The 17,205-nt window shown below is 39.8% G+C and overlaps 1 protein-coding gene across 1 annotated transcript; it reads right to left on the minus strand.

Moving 5' to 3' along the window:
- Positions 1 to 203: 203 nt before the first annotated feature.
- Positions 204 to 16,650, minus strand: SKIL (SKI like proto-oncogene). The gene is made up of 6 exons (XM_084530195.1): positions 14,978 to 16,650; positions 11,968 to 12,065; positions 10,335 to 10,573; positions 9,868 to 10,106; positions 8,662 to 8,886; positions 204 to 5,416 (listed from the first exon to the last, which is right to left on the minus strand). The coding sequence occupies exons 1-6, from the start codon at positions 16,082 to 16,084 to the stop codon at positions 5,255 to 5,257; spliced, it is 2,070 nt and encodes a 689-aa protein (XP_084386321.1). The 5' UTR covers positions 16,085 to 16,650; the 3' UTR covers positions 204 to 5,254.
- Between the last annotated feature and the right edge of the window lie 555 nt (positions 16,651 to 17,205).

Raw genomic sequence — 17,205 nt, forward strand, 5'->3', positions numbered from 1 at the left:
GTTTTGCTAAAAATGCCCTTTATAAAAGTGGGGAGCTGCTGCAGGCTGTGGGAGTTCTGCTAACAAAGCTTCAGTGTAATCAGGTCTTCATTTATTGTGATCAAAGCAAGGCAGATTGTCTTCTCTAAAAAAGCACCGTTGTTAAACACCTTCAGAAAGTCACATTTGTATCTCAGTGTACAAAAACATTACGGAGACAAGCGTTGTGACATTACAGTTTTTTATTTGAGTCCACAATCTGTACATGTATTTACATGGCATGAAAATGGATAACAGCACAAAATACAATTGAGGTATAAGCTAAGAGCACAGTATGTCATGTTTCAATAAATATAATTCAAAATTTGTAAACTAAGTGACCAGATAGAAGCCTCTTGTTTACTAAAACCATATAAAATATCTGTTAATCTCACGTGAGGTAGAGGACAGTTTTGTGTGTCATGTAATGCAACCACAGCAACGCTAGCAGTAAGACTGTACATCATTGGCAAAGTATTAAAAATCCTTGAATGCACTGATCGTTTTCACAGGCTTTTACTACGGTTTCGGAATAGTCATCCACCCTGTCGCCTTGAGCTAAACAGACTGGTGTTTTGCAACTACTTTCTGGAATTTCAGATAATCGTATTGGCATGTCAACATCAATAAATACTTCTGAGAGCAAGTAGGAAAACACAAAAACAGATTTTGTCCATCACAGAAAGCAACGTAACTGCAACAAAATATTTTAGACCAACTTTTTATTATTTCCTAGAATTATTTTAAATACAGTATAACTGTGCTTTCCTTTAAGTGAGGTATCTATATTCGAAGACAAAAAAAAAATCAATTGGTATTGTTACATATAATCAATTTTCCAAATACAAAATTTTAACCATTTGCTGTGCTTGATGAAGTGCTTAAAACTCATTTTTCAAGCATTTCCCAACTGAACCACTAACTCTGGAAAAAAAAAAAAAAAAGTAATGGCAAAAATCTAAATAATAGAGACACACAGTGAACCTGTCGTGCGATTGGTAAGCAATGTCTGCTTTCACAAAAGCTAAAAAAAAAAAAGGATCTTTTTGAAATAGATGTGCAACAAATAGAAAATTCTACAAGCTTTCTGTAATGAAAACACTGATGAACACTTCTCTCACTACAAATGAGCAAAAAGATCCAAATTTGCAGCTTCTTGCTGCTTGCTGCTGACAGCTTCAATAAAACTACTGGTATAGTTCAAGCACAGATTAACAGGTAGGTGTCGTTATATCGTTTGTTGACTTCACCATATTATAGAAAACTCTGTTGTGTGGATCAATTACATGAATTAAGTGCAGAAAAAATACAAAGTTGTTATCTTTGCTGACAGTCAAAATATATACTCTACAAACAAGTGAATTCTAGGAAGCTGACCGTGACAGCACTTCAAGGCCAACTTCACAACTAATGCTAGGAAAGTTTTCCAAAAATTTCTTAACACATTATAGCTATCCAACCCCCAGTATAAATCAAGAATGCATGAATAAACAGTTGTGACTTCTAAAATATGGACCAAGCCGTATTTTTTCAGGCCACCGGTAGCTTTATGCTCCCACTCCACTTTTCCTACTTCACTAATTGCATTACGCCTTTACTATATACAAATGGTTTTACACCTAGGCTATTAATATATTAAATATAGAATAAAATTAGTTGGAGGATGTGAAACGTAACTACATTCACCTAAGTTCTCAAGCTAAAATATATGCTTTACAAAAATTAAAACACAGACGGACTCAAGTTTGGAGATTTTACATAAAATCTCTTTCGTCTAAGGACACATGGCTACACCATGAATGAGGGTACTTTCAGACTGGCAAAATTTCTCTCAATTCTTATATTCTCTTGCTCATCAGAGCACACAAAGCTTGTGAAAGTTCTTGTCAAAAAGCGTAGGAGCAATTTAGGTATTTCTGCCTGAATCCTACTTTGTTCCAAAAGGTGCACTAAGCAACTTTGATTTCAGTCTAGGTGTTTAATAACGAAGATTTAAAATTGCGAACAATTCCAGGATTTTCTTCCTAAAGACTTAATGTCACAACTATCTGAGAGAACAGCTTCCTGCCTAAATGGTCAGCAACCAAAACCTGAAGGCAGAACAAACAATAATACATAAAACGAGCATGCCATGGCTAAAAGCAGGTACCTAGTGACAGAATTCACTTCTACCATTAGGTGTGCACTTAAGTGAAGGCCCTTAAGCGTTCAATCCAAGTTCCTGTATTGAGTTGTAAAATAAACCACTCAATATTAACTAGCATAAGGTAGTGAAAAAGGGTCAACATATTTGTTCTGGAACTTGCATCATATTATTTACAATTTACTAAAAAACTATCTTTCAAAGACCGAACACACAAAATCTATGGCACATTTATGTATACATTATTACTTAAAATCAGTATAAAATTAAGTCTACACATATGAAAATTATTTATGTTATGTAAAGAACCTGAAAGTAATATTTAAGAATTTTAAGAGGATTACAACAATTTAAAATGCATCCTAACTTCAGATTAACTAAATGGAATATTTACACAGCTACTTTTTAAGTCATTTTAATAAATGCTCAATTAGCTTTTTCAGCCAGATGTTTTAGAAGTATTAGGAGGCCTTACCTGCAGCTGGAATTGCTAAAACTGCTATAAACTGCTCAAGTTTTTGCAGCAGTGAAAATATTAGTACAAACTACGGCCACCAGCATTTTATTGGTCTACAGCAGGAGCCAGCGAGCCTGGGTGGCACGCAGTGGAAGCACTGCCTGAGGCACGGACCCCCGGCTGTACTGGTCCCCCACTGCAACCAGTGGCAAAATGGGAGCGGAAGTCACGTAACATAGACAAGACCTGAATGAAGAGTGAATATACAGTACTCTGGTATAATAACCCCGTGAGGATGCCATACATTCGACAGCTAAGCTACAAACACTGCGTAAATCCCGTACTCCAGCCCTAACGCGTGGCCTTCTCTACACTGACAAGTGAACAAGTTTGGTTCAAAACACTGATACTGAAAAGCAGCTCCAAACAGTCTCTTTTGATCCTCTGATAATACCCAGATGAAATTTTGTCATTCCCCATGATGGTGTTTTCCTATTTATCAATTTAGCTAATCCAACTTCAAGCTGCAGCGCCCAATAATCACACTTTTACCAACATCCTTGCCCACTCCCCCTACAGCCATGTTCTTGGTGGTTATTAAAATAAAACATACAAGTGATCTTAAAGCAAGTGGTGAACACGCAAGCAGAATAATTTATAATCAGTACATTTCCTTCCAAACCATCACTAGGCTGTAAAGACAGTCTTTTCTTTTTTTTTTTTCAGTCATAATTTGGAGATGGAGTTGAGGAAGAAGGGAAAAATGTAATCTGGGCCCTCTTTTCTGATTAACATTGCCAAAGTGTTTCATATTTTTTTCACCTAACCTGCCTTAATTATCAGTGTAAATATGACATAGAGCCCATAGACAAAATTATATACAGCTATAAAAGAATCATTCTATGACTCCATGACATTTATTACCTAATTTTTCATTCGATTGAAAGATTTGTGCAATTTTATCTTTCTCTATGATACTCAATTCTATTATACCACTAACAGAGAGATAAGGAAGAACTAGAAGTTTTCAGTTTTACTAGTTCAGAATAAAAATCGGTGCTAGTAGGCTTTTACTAGTGGTTTCACCAGTACTAACTGAATTATTATGAGAGTTATAAACCTAAGTACCTTAAAAAATGTAACAGGAGCTAAAGCACAGTTTAAAATTATGTAGTGAAATAACAAAACTGCTAAGACATCTCTAGTCATCGACATAATCAGCTAACACCTGTCAGCTATATCAAACTTTTTGGAAAGAAGTGCAAAGAAGTACTTCATCTTAATCTGTAGTCATGCATTGAATCTACCAGGCATCAGACTTCTGAAGTACTCAAGTAAATGTTATATATACATAAAACAGAAATTCTGTACAATTACACATTTTTAAATGTTATAGCTCAACGAACATGCTGTATTTCTTAATTCATGGCAACGTTACCATGCCATTCAAATGTAGAAACTATCAAAGTGATTTTCAAAGTGCCATATCTTAGAACTTGATTTTTCTAAGCAATTATCATTATGTCAGTTAAGGCCTGTTTTATGTGATGAAAGAAAAACCCACTAGTTAGCAAGAAGCTCAAAGCATGGAGGCTTGGGGTACCAAAGAAACCAATACTTTTTTTCCTCTTCTTTCCTTTTTATTTATTTTTTTTTATTTCCTTTTTAATTTTTTTTTTTGTTTAACCTAGCTTTGAATGCTTCTAATGATGGGGCACCCACAACTTCTCTGGGCAACGTGTTCCAGTGTCTCATCATTAAAAAAAATTTCTTATATCTAAATTTACTTTCCCTCAGTTTTAAACCATTGCCCTTTCTCCTGTCACTACAAGCCTTCATAAACAGTCTGCTTTACCTGCAGTACAGAAGACAATAAAAGAAAATGTGATTTTTATATTTCAGAAGATTTCATTTTTGATGCTTTTTTTTTAATTTACAAAAAAAAAGCCTAATGTTTTCTTCTTCTAGCATAGTAACCAAATGATTACTGTAAAATGCTTTAGAGAGAATGAATTCTTAAATAGCACATATGGAAAAGATCAGCTTGATTTCACGTAACAAAATTATGGGAAAAACTCATGCTGGCAAATCACTTCTGATAATCATCTATTGTCATGGTGATTTTGAGTATTACCTTTTGATGAAAAGCTGCCTTTACTTTCTCCAATTAGAAAACACAAAAAATTCTCACTGAAACCCAAACTATTCTTGGCCTTGAAGGAATCAGATTTTTCAATTTTTTATTATTATTATTTTTTTTTATAACTGGATGTGCAACTGATACTAAAATAAAGATCACCAACTACATTTTAACAGACAATGTTAAAAGGTGGGTCCTCAAGTCTGCATTAGAAATAAACAGAAACTGGTCACTCTGAATCATAAGTTTCTTTTTTTTTTTTTTCAATAGTTTGAGAAACACCAGTACAAATAAATGCAGATTTTCATTAGTTAGGAAAATCTAAAAATGTATACCTATCTATTTATTTATATATATGTATATCTTCATCTGGACTTGTCTGGCAAATAGAAATCTGTAGAGAATACTTTCTCTTATCACACAGAAACAGCTTACAATTCGTTAAAAAACAAAACACCCTGTTTGAAAGACACAGTCATGCTTCCTCTTTGAATTTCTATTTTCCTTTTCCATTTTTTGAAGATTTCAAGATCTGTAGCTTCAATTCTTTTATCATCATCTCTAACTTTTCCCTTGCCTCTCGTTCTTGCCTCAGTTCGTCTTGAAGCTCTTGTCTATCTGCCTCTGCATGATCCAATCTCTGTCTCAATTCTGCTAGCTGTAAAAGAGAAGACAGACATTTAATTTTAGCAAACGTATTTGTAAACATCAATCATTCAAGAACCCACTGATGACCACCCTATGAATCAGATAGAAATATTTTTCACGATTATTTATCAGCTCATTTTCTACAGTTATCAAGGATTATGCTACACCTACTATACCAGTAGCAAATGACACCAATAAGGAAAGTTCCACAAACATCATATTATAATCAAAAAAATGGAAGACATTGATTTTTAAACACATATAAATTCTAGTTAGATGAACTGCCACATCAGCCCATATCAATAATATGTAATGGAAGACCGTGATAATGTCTGCATCAGATGTTTCACAAATTACAAAATAAATAGCACTCTTCCACTTCCCAAGTTAACTTCTCTCACCTGACAAAATATTACATTTTTTTCCAAAGCCTTAATGCATTTTTAGAATGCACAAAAACTACCAACACTGCTTTTGATATTCTTTAGCATAAATGAAAGTGAAATGAGATGCAGAAAATCCTGAATATAACCGCATTTATGTGTGTTCAAATATAAACACAAGTCTATCCAGGATTTCTTATGAAATATTTTGTGCTTCAATGCAGAAAATTTAATAAGTTTTTAATCTTTGGAGTACCATGAATGTGAAACTTGCCAGACCATCAGAAAGACTTAAGTAGACCAAATGATACCAGCCACTACTGAAAAAGGCATTTCTGTTATATATATATATGAAACAAAATCATTTTTTAAAATTAACCACAGTTTGTTTAGAGAATCATGGAATATCCCAAGTTGGAAGGGACCCATAAGGATCATTGAGTCCAACTCCATACTTATATACATATAAATATTGCACCTAGATTTAAATAATTAAGAAACTGATTTGAATTTATTGGGGTCAGTTCTTTCCCATCAAAACTTCTTTACAGTGAGATCTGGAAAAGTCTAAGGAATTTTTCAAGTGTGACCAAGTTCATGTCAAGTTGCCTACATGTATGCTACCTTCAGTTACAACAGGGAGACTAGAAACCAGTTATCTTGTCTACCACTGATTTACATGTTTGTTTCTTATGAAAAGACCTCACTGAATTTAAAAATAGATTCAGAAGTGGAGTGAATCTAAAAACTCCATCTGCATTTATGATGATGATGGGTGTCTATCTAAATAATCGCTACATGTACATCTCACTGAAAAAAAAAATAAAACAGCTCATGAGAATTAAAAAAGGAGGAACATACAGGAGCACTAGTGTTTGCTGAACGCTGTACAGCAACCTTGGCAAAGAAACTGCTGTGCTTATTTCAGAGAAACATACTGCTCAATGGACACCGACCTTCACTTGTGTAATAAGAACCATTTAAACAGTTCTTAATATAATCAGAAATATTTAAGTAGTTCTTAGACAGTACTAGCCTACTAACACAAGTCTTCTGACTCCACTGCTTTGATTATGTAGACTGGTGCAGCACGGTAAAGCCCACTGCCTGCATGTCACAGCACGTACTACATAAGCAGGTCTCTGGTTGAGCTTTGGTTTCCAGCTGTAAGGAAAGGCTTCAGTACTGGTTATACTGCCCTGTTGTGATTGACAGGGTAAAGCAGCAATTAAACTAGGCAAGTCAACAAAGGAGTAAAAAAAAGGAGGAGAAAACACTTAGTACATCTTCAGGCAGGGCTGGATAGAAGAGCAAACATTTACCCAAATTCCAACCCCTCTATTTTCATTAATTTCATTTAATGTACAGAGAGTACAAATGTACTTCTCAGGCCACAGTTCTCAGAGAGAAAGGGGCAACTGGCTTCAAGAAGACATCAGATTAAAGCTGGTTTTAATGCTGTATAGACAGTTCTGGGAAATTAACTGTTGCCAGGACCTCTGCTTAGCTCAGATGCTTCTGACAATTGCTTGGAACCCGGGGTCCAAAAAATAGATGTGGTAAATGAAGAAAAAGAGTCAAATGATATATTCCAGATAGTTAGACAACTAATAATCAAGAATACTTTCATGGAAGGAACATATTTAGTATTCTAACATCAAATGAAACAATTGATATACCTCTTTGGGGAACAATCTATGTTTTTTATCCTCTAAAGAACGTAAACTACACAAGCCATACAAAACACACCATACGTGATTATCTTCATAAATTAGAACATGTTGTTACTTGCAGTAATAGGGCTTGTACCAGATGTTTGGCAAATCAGACCTTAGTCAGAGAGGATTAGTTCTGGCAGCAAAGGCTAGGAATCTGTGGAGCGGGATGTCATGAAATTAAATTCATGAGAAGGATTTATGATGCTAGTCACTGCCCTACTCCCTAAAAATACCAAAACCAGTCTCTCAAGTACAGCCTGTTTCTTATTTTGAGACAATAAGAACAGATAATATATAAAACTATGATCAAATGACCACAAAGTTTTACTGAGTTTATGTTTCGGATTTTGTTTGTTTTAAAAGACTATGTTTTCTGTGACTGCATGAAGTACTTCAATACACATTTAATCATAACAGCAACAAATTTTGAAGAGGGCCTTTCCAAGTCTGTCTTGGTCATGTAGTGGATTTTTCCTATTGCAATGACATGAATAACCTCCATCAAAAAGAAGCAATAGTAAAAGTCAAAAAGAAGGTGAAAGAAAAACCTCCATAGGTTATGATATTTGAACCCAAAAGACAGGAACAGGGGGACAAAAATCCCCCCAAAATTTCCAAAACAGAATTCTTGATCAGATACTTTGATAGAGCACAGAATGGGTTTCATCAGATGGTGCAGAAGATGGTACCACCAAGGAACACAAAGAGCAGCAAGGTATGCTGCTAACCTGATGCAAAAGAAGTCAAGAGGTTTGGTACTTGCCTCTTCCTCCCTCCCTCCCAATAAAAAGAAGAAAAAGATTATCAGCTTATTTCTGTAACTAAAATGATAATGTTTAATTCTGTAACATGGACAAGCCTACATACATTAAAAACATGACTTATTTTAAATGAGAATACTGTAGACCTTATGTTCATGATTAATTATTTCCTCAGCAATATGACACAAGTATCTGAAATGGGAACCATGCAGCACCTGATAGATGAAGTGTTTCTGTAAGTTTCTCCCTCAGTTTCAGTCAAGGGACAGGGAAATAAACATGCTGTCATTGTCCCTTATTTCAGAGTTAGTCTATGGCATCAGAAGATATGGAGAAGACGAAACCTTACATTGGATGAGAGATAACTTTGCAATTTACTGATACACTTCTCACCTGTGCAGCATATTCCGCTTCTTTGTCTTTTTCTAAATTGGTGTCACAGGTACACTTCTGCTTCATCACTTGGTCCAGTTTCTTCTCCAAGTCCCTCTGTTCAAAATAAAACTCTTCCATTCTTTGAGCATGCTCAGTTTGCAAAGATTCAAGTTCTTTTTGCAAATTCTGCTGTTCTTCAGTTAGTTCCTTCATAGCTTTAGAGTTGCTTAACATTTCCACTTCCTATGGAGACAGATCAGGATTACATACACCTTGGTTCTAACACCAGGGAAGCAAAACACTGGTCTTGTTATTTAAATGTGTATCTAGAAACAATGAGGCCCAAAAAAGCACATTTACGTTAAGGTAACAATAGCCTGGTAATGGTACTTATTACTTATCAGTGCTGCCATGGAATTTTGTAGCAAGAACTCCATTCAATATAATGACATAATTTATATTTTCAAGTACCCAGCGTTTCCAGAAACAGTTTGGCTTCTATTTCTGTTAACATTAAAACCTTTTGAAAAATATCAAAATATACATATATATTTAAACTTCTCTCTAAGCTTTACCTCCAACAGCAGAACACCTTAAAAGCAGCAGCGCTGAGACCCTATCTGAGCTGACCAACTCTGAGCTTAATGTTAAAAAATATAGGTCTGGCTTATGAATGTAAGCAGCCAAGACAGTATTTACCTAAGTTAATATAGAAAATAGAAATGAGGCAAAATCACAAATGAACACCAATTTCTAATGTCATCCATTATTAAAAAGATCAATAAAAACCCCTAAAAACAAGATTTATCAAATAGACATAGGAAGGTGGTATTCTTGTTACACATGGCAGTGATAGCATCTTTCCTAGGATATTGATGGATATTAGGATCCTTAAAATCCTAAATATTGAGAAATTTTTAGAGGACTTAAACTATATTTATATGTTTGGAAAACACTCGAAGGTAGTTTTCATGTGGATAAAATAAAAGGAGCTCCTTGAACACAGTAGTTACAAACTGAAAACACATCGATTATTAGTAAACTCCAACCTAATAAAAGCACAGGACGTTAAATATTTGCTGTCTGGATTCAAGCTGGTGAAAAAGTATCTGTGTGTTCTGGTGCTTTTACATGAAAGTCACCTGTGAGATTGATTCTAGAACCAAAAATCTAACATTAGTTTTCTGTAGACAAACGTTAAAGGCATTCAGACTGGCACTGTACCATTTGAAGCTGCTGCTTCCTCCGCAAAATAGTATTTAGTTTTTCCTGCTGTTTGATGTAGGTTTTCATTACTTCTTCCATGATCCTCCCCTTGTCATCTTCACAACTGATGTCTTTCATGAGAGTGGGGGACAAGGTTCTCACGTTACCTACTTCAACACGTCTAGAGTCTCTAGTGCTTTTGGTAGAAATGCGCTCGGATTTTCCACCTCTTGCAGAATGAGTTGACACAGGTGGATCTATAGATAAAAGAAGAACACAGCCTAATAATCACAGGAAACTAAGCTTAGAGTGGGAAAAAAAAAATGCAAAGGGGACTGAAGATTAAGAAAAGGTCAAAAGAGTTTTTGGAAAACTGAAGTGGAAACAATCAGAAAATACTGGGTTGGTGTTGAGCTTTCCAAAATTATATGCTATAAAAACTGAAAAGTTTTCAACATAATTTTCTTTATAGCTTATTCACTCACCTAAATGTTTATGCTGTTCCATGCTAGTTTTCAAGTCAATTTTTTCCTGTTCTTCAAGAGAAAGCTCTGGATACGAGGCAACTTTTTTGTGCTTTCCACTACTGAGCTTTTTCTCTGACTGTCCAGGTGAAGATTTAATTACTTCTGAAGTTTTGACTGCTGTTTTTGCAACGTCCTTGTATTGTGATGCAAGGGATACATTTGGGGCAACCACTTTATCACACATATAAAGGTAGTAACTGCAACAGAAGAACAGTACAATCAAGAATGAAAATGTGTAACAAATGATGAATGAGAGCAGTAAGTTTAATTTAATCTGATTTCAAACAGTAAAAGTTCCAATGAAAAATAAGCACATCCTTTCAAAATTTTTCCTGCACAAAAGAAATTAACGACCTACTTCATCTTTACTGACTAGATTATCTAGAGTTTTACAGTCATCAAAAAATGGATTTTTCAAACATGACAGATTAAAAAAATCATACCAAACTCATTTGAAGTCTTCATTTAAATGCAAAGAGTAAAATTAGAGTGGCACCAGATCCAGACTCTAGCATTTTCGTAATCCTCGTATTAGCAACGGAGAATGGCGGAAGGGATCAGTGTAGTGGGAATGAGCAAACTGCTCTTTAAACAGCGAAGCCGTGTACTGACAGTGCTGTGGCAAACCTGAGACCAGCATCAGACCACCTTTTTTCTCCACGTACATTTACAAATCTGTCTGGATTTCACAGCTCCTGACTTCTAGGAAAAATTGTCTCTATTTCCTTAACCTAGCCACTCAGCTTTCATCTAGTACAGAAGGAAAAACTGCCAGATCTGTTAAGGTCAGTGGCCAGATAATTACTGTCATGATGTTGGAGTCAACACTGCTGCCTTCACCACTTTCCTTCCTCCTGGTTCTGGAGGGGCACCAATAGAAGCAGCCAACAGAGGAACCATCAGAAATGTTCTACTATTCATGAGTCTGCATGGAACTAGTGTGCATGTGTGTCGCTTTGATGCGTGCTGCTCGTCCACAGAGCCTGATCTCACCCGTACAAACTAAATGCATTGCCCCGCAGGGATGCAGGGTAAGAGGTACTTCAACAAAGGCTGTTTCTGTGCTTGATGCAGAATACAAAGTGCACACTATGTGAAGGACACGCACTTGGTTTCTAAAACCAGGAAACTAATCAACCAACAATTCAGCTGCAGTCATTGTTTCAGTGTGGGATAAAGTCTTCAGACAGTTTTTGCAAGTTTTTTTTGAAAGAAAATTAAGTTGCACTCATGGTAAATAGGCCCTGTGCAGCTTTTCACAGACATGAGTTACATTACAACAGGAAAGATTAAAATTTAGCTTCTGCCATTTCTACTCTGAGAAGGGAAACTGTAATTACATTTCAAATTTATTTCCTACTGAAGAACACTCATACATCACAACTTGAGTCCCGTACCAATAATTCTCTCATAAGCAGTTCATTAATATTTACACTAAGAAATTAATAAAAGTTAGGGTTCGATTATTCTTCCTAACACTTCAGGTTGCAAGTACATACTTTTTTTTCCCACTTGAAACCATCTTTAAATAGTTAAAAGAATTTAACCCATGCATACGACGCTCAGAGTTCTGCACAGGAAATTCAGTTACCTGGGATGGAAAAAGGAAGGTGGCTGAGGTTCAGCTTCTGCTTCTTGCTTTATAATGGGATACCACTGGGATAAATCTAGGCTCTGCTGTGAATCCACCTAAAGTGAAGAAAAATAAATAAATAAATAAATAAAACCCAGTAACTGTGCCTGTAATAGAGAGGCACATGTTATTCACATTTTAATAAACACTTCAGAGTGGAATGGCACTTCATTAATACAGATAGACAGAATTGGGCAGCAGCAGACAAACTGGGGTACTGGAAAGCAGACAGCCTTTGGCAGAGGTACAGGGTGATGCAAGCACCAGAATTTTCTTCCATCTCCAATTTCCCATTATGGGTAAAGGAGCAATGAAACCGAAAGAAAATCTCTTTACAAACCTACATAAAAGCTCTGCTGAGAACTCTGCCAGGGACATGCTACGAGTGCTTGAGAGAGGCAGAAAGCGGATTTCATACTTCCAAGGCTTGTATGAGCCTCTACAATAAACTATCCACATCGTAATACGCACTTGCCAGATGCTTTACTACAAAACGAAACATAAGAATGAAGTGCAAACGACTGGTGTTAGAGAGAAGACCACTAAAGGAAGTTGAGACCTTTTATTAGGGATCTGGGCAAGGCCGCTGCAGTAACCTGACAACTCCATTCCCTTCGCAGTAACAAACAGGATTACTCCGGATGCATCAGAAGACATCAACTTAGAAAAACCTTCTGTGCATTCTGTATTTAGGCAGTAAGTCTTGTCATTTGTCTCGAGACATTTCTGGAGTTAACCACAGTGGTCACCTCGTGGCCTGAGAACCAAGGACAGTTTTAGTGCAGCAACCACCAGAACCGTGGTGACGCCAAGGGCTGTGCCGCGGGCACTTCCAAAGGCACTTCCACAGTGGGCAGGCAGGCGTGATGCCACGGAGCCCAGAACTCGCCAGAAAACAAGAAACTTGGTGGCAAACGCACAGCCTACAGCTTTCTTATTAGTACAAAACCGTGTGAGTACAGCAGGGGAGGGCCAACATCGGGCTACTGTTAAAATACTGAAAGCAAAAGCGTAAGTACGCTGGGAGGTGAGTAAGCTCGGAGTGAAATGCTAAGGAGAGAGGCAAGGCACAGGATCTCATTTGGAATGTCCCAAAGACATTAGAAATGAGAAATTAGAAGGTTTAATTAGAAATTTATTATTACTACCTCCGAGCTTCTTCTTCTTGCTTTGGGTCTTATTTTACAGAAACTTCCCCAGGACAAGGAAGCAGCGGCTGTGATCCCAACACTCCCCTATTAAACTCTTCTAACCTTTTGTACTTTCAAGATGAATATCCGCGAGACCAAAAAAAAAGGCAAAAACCCTCCCCACCATTTTATCTTTGCTCAAGTTTTCAGAGTTTTTCTCCCACTCTGATTTCATGTGCTGCTTTAGAAGAAAGAACTATACAGGTGTGCAATGGGAGACTCCAGAAAGAGTTTTTTTTAATATTTCTTTTGTAGCAGTCCAGCCCAAATGACTGCTACTGTTAACTTGAGCTATTTTTTCATCCGTATACAGGAAACTGAAAGATCTTGTGGTCAGAAATCTGCCACCATAAAGCAGGAAGCAAGCAGTGTTGTAGGTGTGACTCTGGAAGGTTATTTCCACAGATGCAGGCACTCCGCGACAGTTTATTACCTGTACTGGCACTGCAAGGACAAAGATTGTCACGACAGCCTTTATCAGACGACAAGCAGTCTCCTCGCTATGAGCTCACCTGTATCTCTAAGCACTTCAGCACGTGGAAGCAAGCCATATTGCAGATTTTCGTGGAAATGTTCTGATAAAATCCCTTACAGCAGGCTGGCACAGCTGTACAAATCCTTGTTCCTGTCGTAAGCCCTTCTGCAACACTACGTTTTGAGGAGCTTACACTGAAAGGTGTCAAATACCCTGCACACCTTTTTGGGCCCATTGATCCTGCCTGCTCTTGCTGCTGCTCCTTTGGAGTCCACAACCCAACACCCAACAGGCAAAAGGGATCAATCAAACCAGCAGCCAGCGAGCAGACATTTAAATGACCAATAAACTAAAAAGAAACACAGCGCAGGGCAGGAACCATTTCAGAACATCTAAATTTAAATTATGCACAATAAACTTGTATATTCTGTGAAGGCAAACATCTCTGATGGCATTCCCTGCACATTTCATTGTCATCTACTTGTTACTCTCTGCTCCTACCAAATATACTCTTAAAAACTTATTCCTTGAGCATGACATGATTATTTCCCCAGCAACGTTCACCATGTATCTGATGCTCGTCTTATTATTTAAACTGGGGAAAAAGCAGCTCTGTATTTTTGAGCCACACTGCAGACTTGCAGCGGTATTTTAGGAAAAAATACTATGTCTATTATTAACCATTGTCAAGATACCGGCCTACAGCTCATTACTTGGACAGCTTAAAACCCCCTCTTCTTTTGGCATATTTCTCTGTACCACTGGTTTAAACAGAAAGCTGAACAAGCTGGGCTTCTGAACAGCAACTTACTGATGCACCATTACCCTGCACACAGTCGTGGGATGGGTGGTTGGCAGGCTAGGTGGCCATACACCACGAGCGTGTGTGCTGGTGTAAACCTAGCAAATGACAAAGAAATTCGCAACACTTGATTTTCAAGCTCCTTTCTGCTGGGCTCAGCTGCCGCAAGGCATACCGCATAAAACGTACTCAAAGGTCAAAAGGGAGAATGAGTATTTCCGCAACAGTTCTGAACTTTCCAAAGACTGCCGATCTGAAAATGGAAAAAGGACCGACAAAACCAAACCGGCTTGAATGAAATTACTCAGGGCCCGAAGAGGGAAATGACAGCACCTGCTCATCGAAAATATATTTCCATGGTGAAGCCCTGTCACAGATTTAACTTGGGCTTGATTTGACAAGCGTTCCCATTTACAAAAGGCAAGCAACGTGCTTCCAAACAGCGTATTTACACGTGAGCAGAGAAAGATTCAGGAGTTCTACACGAGCAGGCCAACTTACTTTGGACCGAGTTCTTTTCTGGTTTTTCTCACTAAATTTCTCCTTCATTTCCTCCAAGAGATGCTTCAGCTCCCGCTCCTCCGACGTCCCTAAGTATTTTTGGTTAATGTGAAGGTAGCAATGCCACTTGGCTGACTCAAAGCCCCAGTGGCAGGTCCTCTTGTCGGGGGATCTATGCGAATGCATCACAAACGTCTGGGGTGAAAACATCCCGTAGCACTCCAGGCACTGGATGCAGGGGTCGTCCGGCGCAAGGTAGAACTGAGGTGCAAACAAACCCTGGCACTTGCCCAGGCATTCATGCTCTACTTCAAAGGCACTGCCAGTCTCTTTCAGTTGGGCCAAGGTGTTCTTACCGGGGAGAAAACTGCCATTTTGGGGAAAAGTGCGAGGGCGCAGTAAAGCATTGCATAGTCTCTGAGCATCAGTCAGTGTAATCAGCCCACAGGAGGGAGCGTTGAACGGAAGAATTCCCAAAACCTTGAGAATATGAAGCTGGTCAGAAGTGCACCTTGAGCAGTATATATACAGTTCATCACACACGGTATTAATCTGTTGCAAAGAAAAGTCTCGGAGAACCGAATTCAACACTTGAGGCAGGCAAAGTCTTTTTTCCCCTCCGACTTTGAAACAAGAGATGGATTCCCCCTCCAGCAGCGTCTGAGTGAGCTCGGTGGAACTGTCTGGAGGAATGAGCAGCGGCCCAGACAGGATTTGTGGTGATGGAAGAGGCAAGAAGACGGTGGGAGACATGCTTTCCTGGGAATAGCGCGCTGAAAAAGCTGCCGGTCCACCCAGGGAGCTCTGGCTGCTCAAGTGGAACTGTGCCAACGTGTGTTTCAGACCTGGATTTAAATTCAAAGGCTCAGAGACTGAAGTACTGTTTGGCTTGGCATTTTCCCCATCAGCCTCCATAGGAGTTTCATCATAGTCGTCCAAGTTTTCCTTCTTTATTGTTGGCAATTTATTTATTACGACTCGCACTTGGCTGCTTACGTGCATTTCTGTCATTGCTTTTTTGAACGGGGGGCTCCCGTCCTCCTGCATCCCCGTCCTCTTCTGCTCTGAAACCAGACCCAGCGGGAAGTTTGTCTGCGGGCTTTCCATCGCTACACACCAGACCCTTTAATTAATTAAAAGTCTCGAGCGTGCATTTTCCTGCTGGTTTGTATAAAAAAATACGAAAACCACGACAACCTGAAGCGATCTCGGTTACCTCCGGCACACCACGCTCTGCATTCCTGTCGGTACGAAGTTAACGCTTCAGCCTCCAACGGGAAAAAAAACCGTGACCCATTTCGCGTGTAATACTACAAAATTAAGACTGGAGAGGTTAGATATTAAGTTTTATAAATATTTGTTCGCTTCTCTGCTACAAAAACACGCCGTGATACGGGTTATTCCTCGCACCCCGCCGCCGCTTCACACAATCCGCCGGGAAGGGCGATTCGGCAGGCAGGGAGGCGGTGCGGGAGCGGCCATCCTCGGCCGCTTTCCCTTCAGAAACCACCCGGAGCCTCTCGGTGCTGAGGTACCAGAAGCCTCCCAGCCCCTCAGCCGGGGCTCCCGGGGCCTGCTCCGCCGCGCTGCCAACTTCGGGGCCGTGCCGGGGGTCCCCTCCCCTCTCCTCTCCTCCCCTCCACACACGGCCTGCGGGGAGACACACGGAGGGGGGGGGGGGAAATCAGCGTTAGCCGGGCCCCGCGGGCAGCGTCCCGGTGCCGGTGCCCCCCTCCCCGCTCCCCTCACGCCGCAAGGCCCCGGGGCTGCTCCGCCGCCGCCGCTCCCCCCTCACCGCCTCAGCCTCGCCTCAGCCGCCCCCCCCCCCCCCTCCATGCGCGCCCCCGCCTCCCTCACCCGGCGCCGCGGCGGCCCCGGCAGCCCGGGAGCGGAGCAGGCGCCGCGCACGCGCCGCCGCCCCCCTCCTCGCTCCCCTTTCCCCCCCCCCCCCGCCGTGACCTCACTGCGGAGACGGCGGCGGCGGCGACGCGCGGGCACGAACCCGCCGGGGGCGCGCACCGCCTCCTCCTTCCCCCCCCTCCCTCCCTCCCTCCCTCTCCGTCTCCTCCCCGCCCACCGTCTGGGGCACGGCGGGAGCCGCCGCCGGCGCCTCACGTAAAGGGGGAAGGGAGGGTGCCTTGCCCGCCCCCCCCCCCGGCTCGGCACGGTGAAAAAAAATAAAAAAAAATGTGTAAAAGGAAAGGAAATAAAATGAAATGAAACGAAAA

The sequence above is a fragment of the Aythya ferina genome (assembly GCF_964211825.1).
Source record: "Aythya ferina genome assembly, chromosome: 9".
Classification (NCBI taxonomy): domain Eukaryota; kingdom Metazoa; phylum Chordata; class Aves; order Anseriformes; family Anatidae; genus Aythya; species Aythya ferina.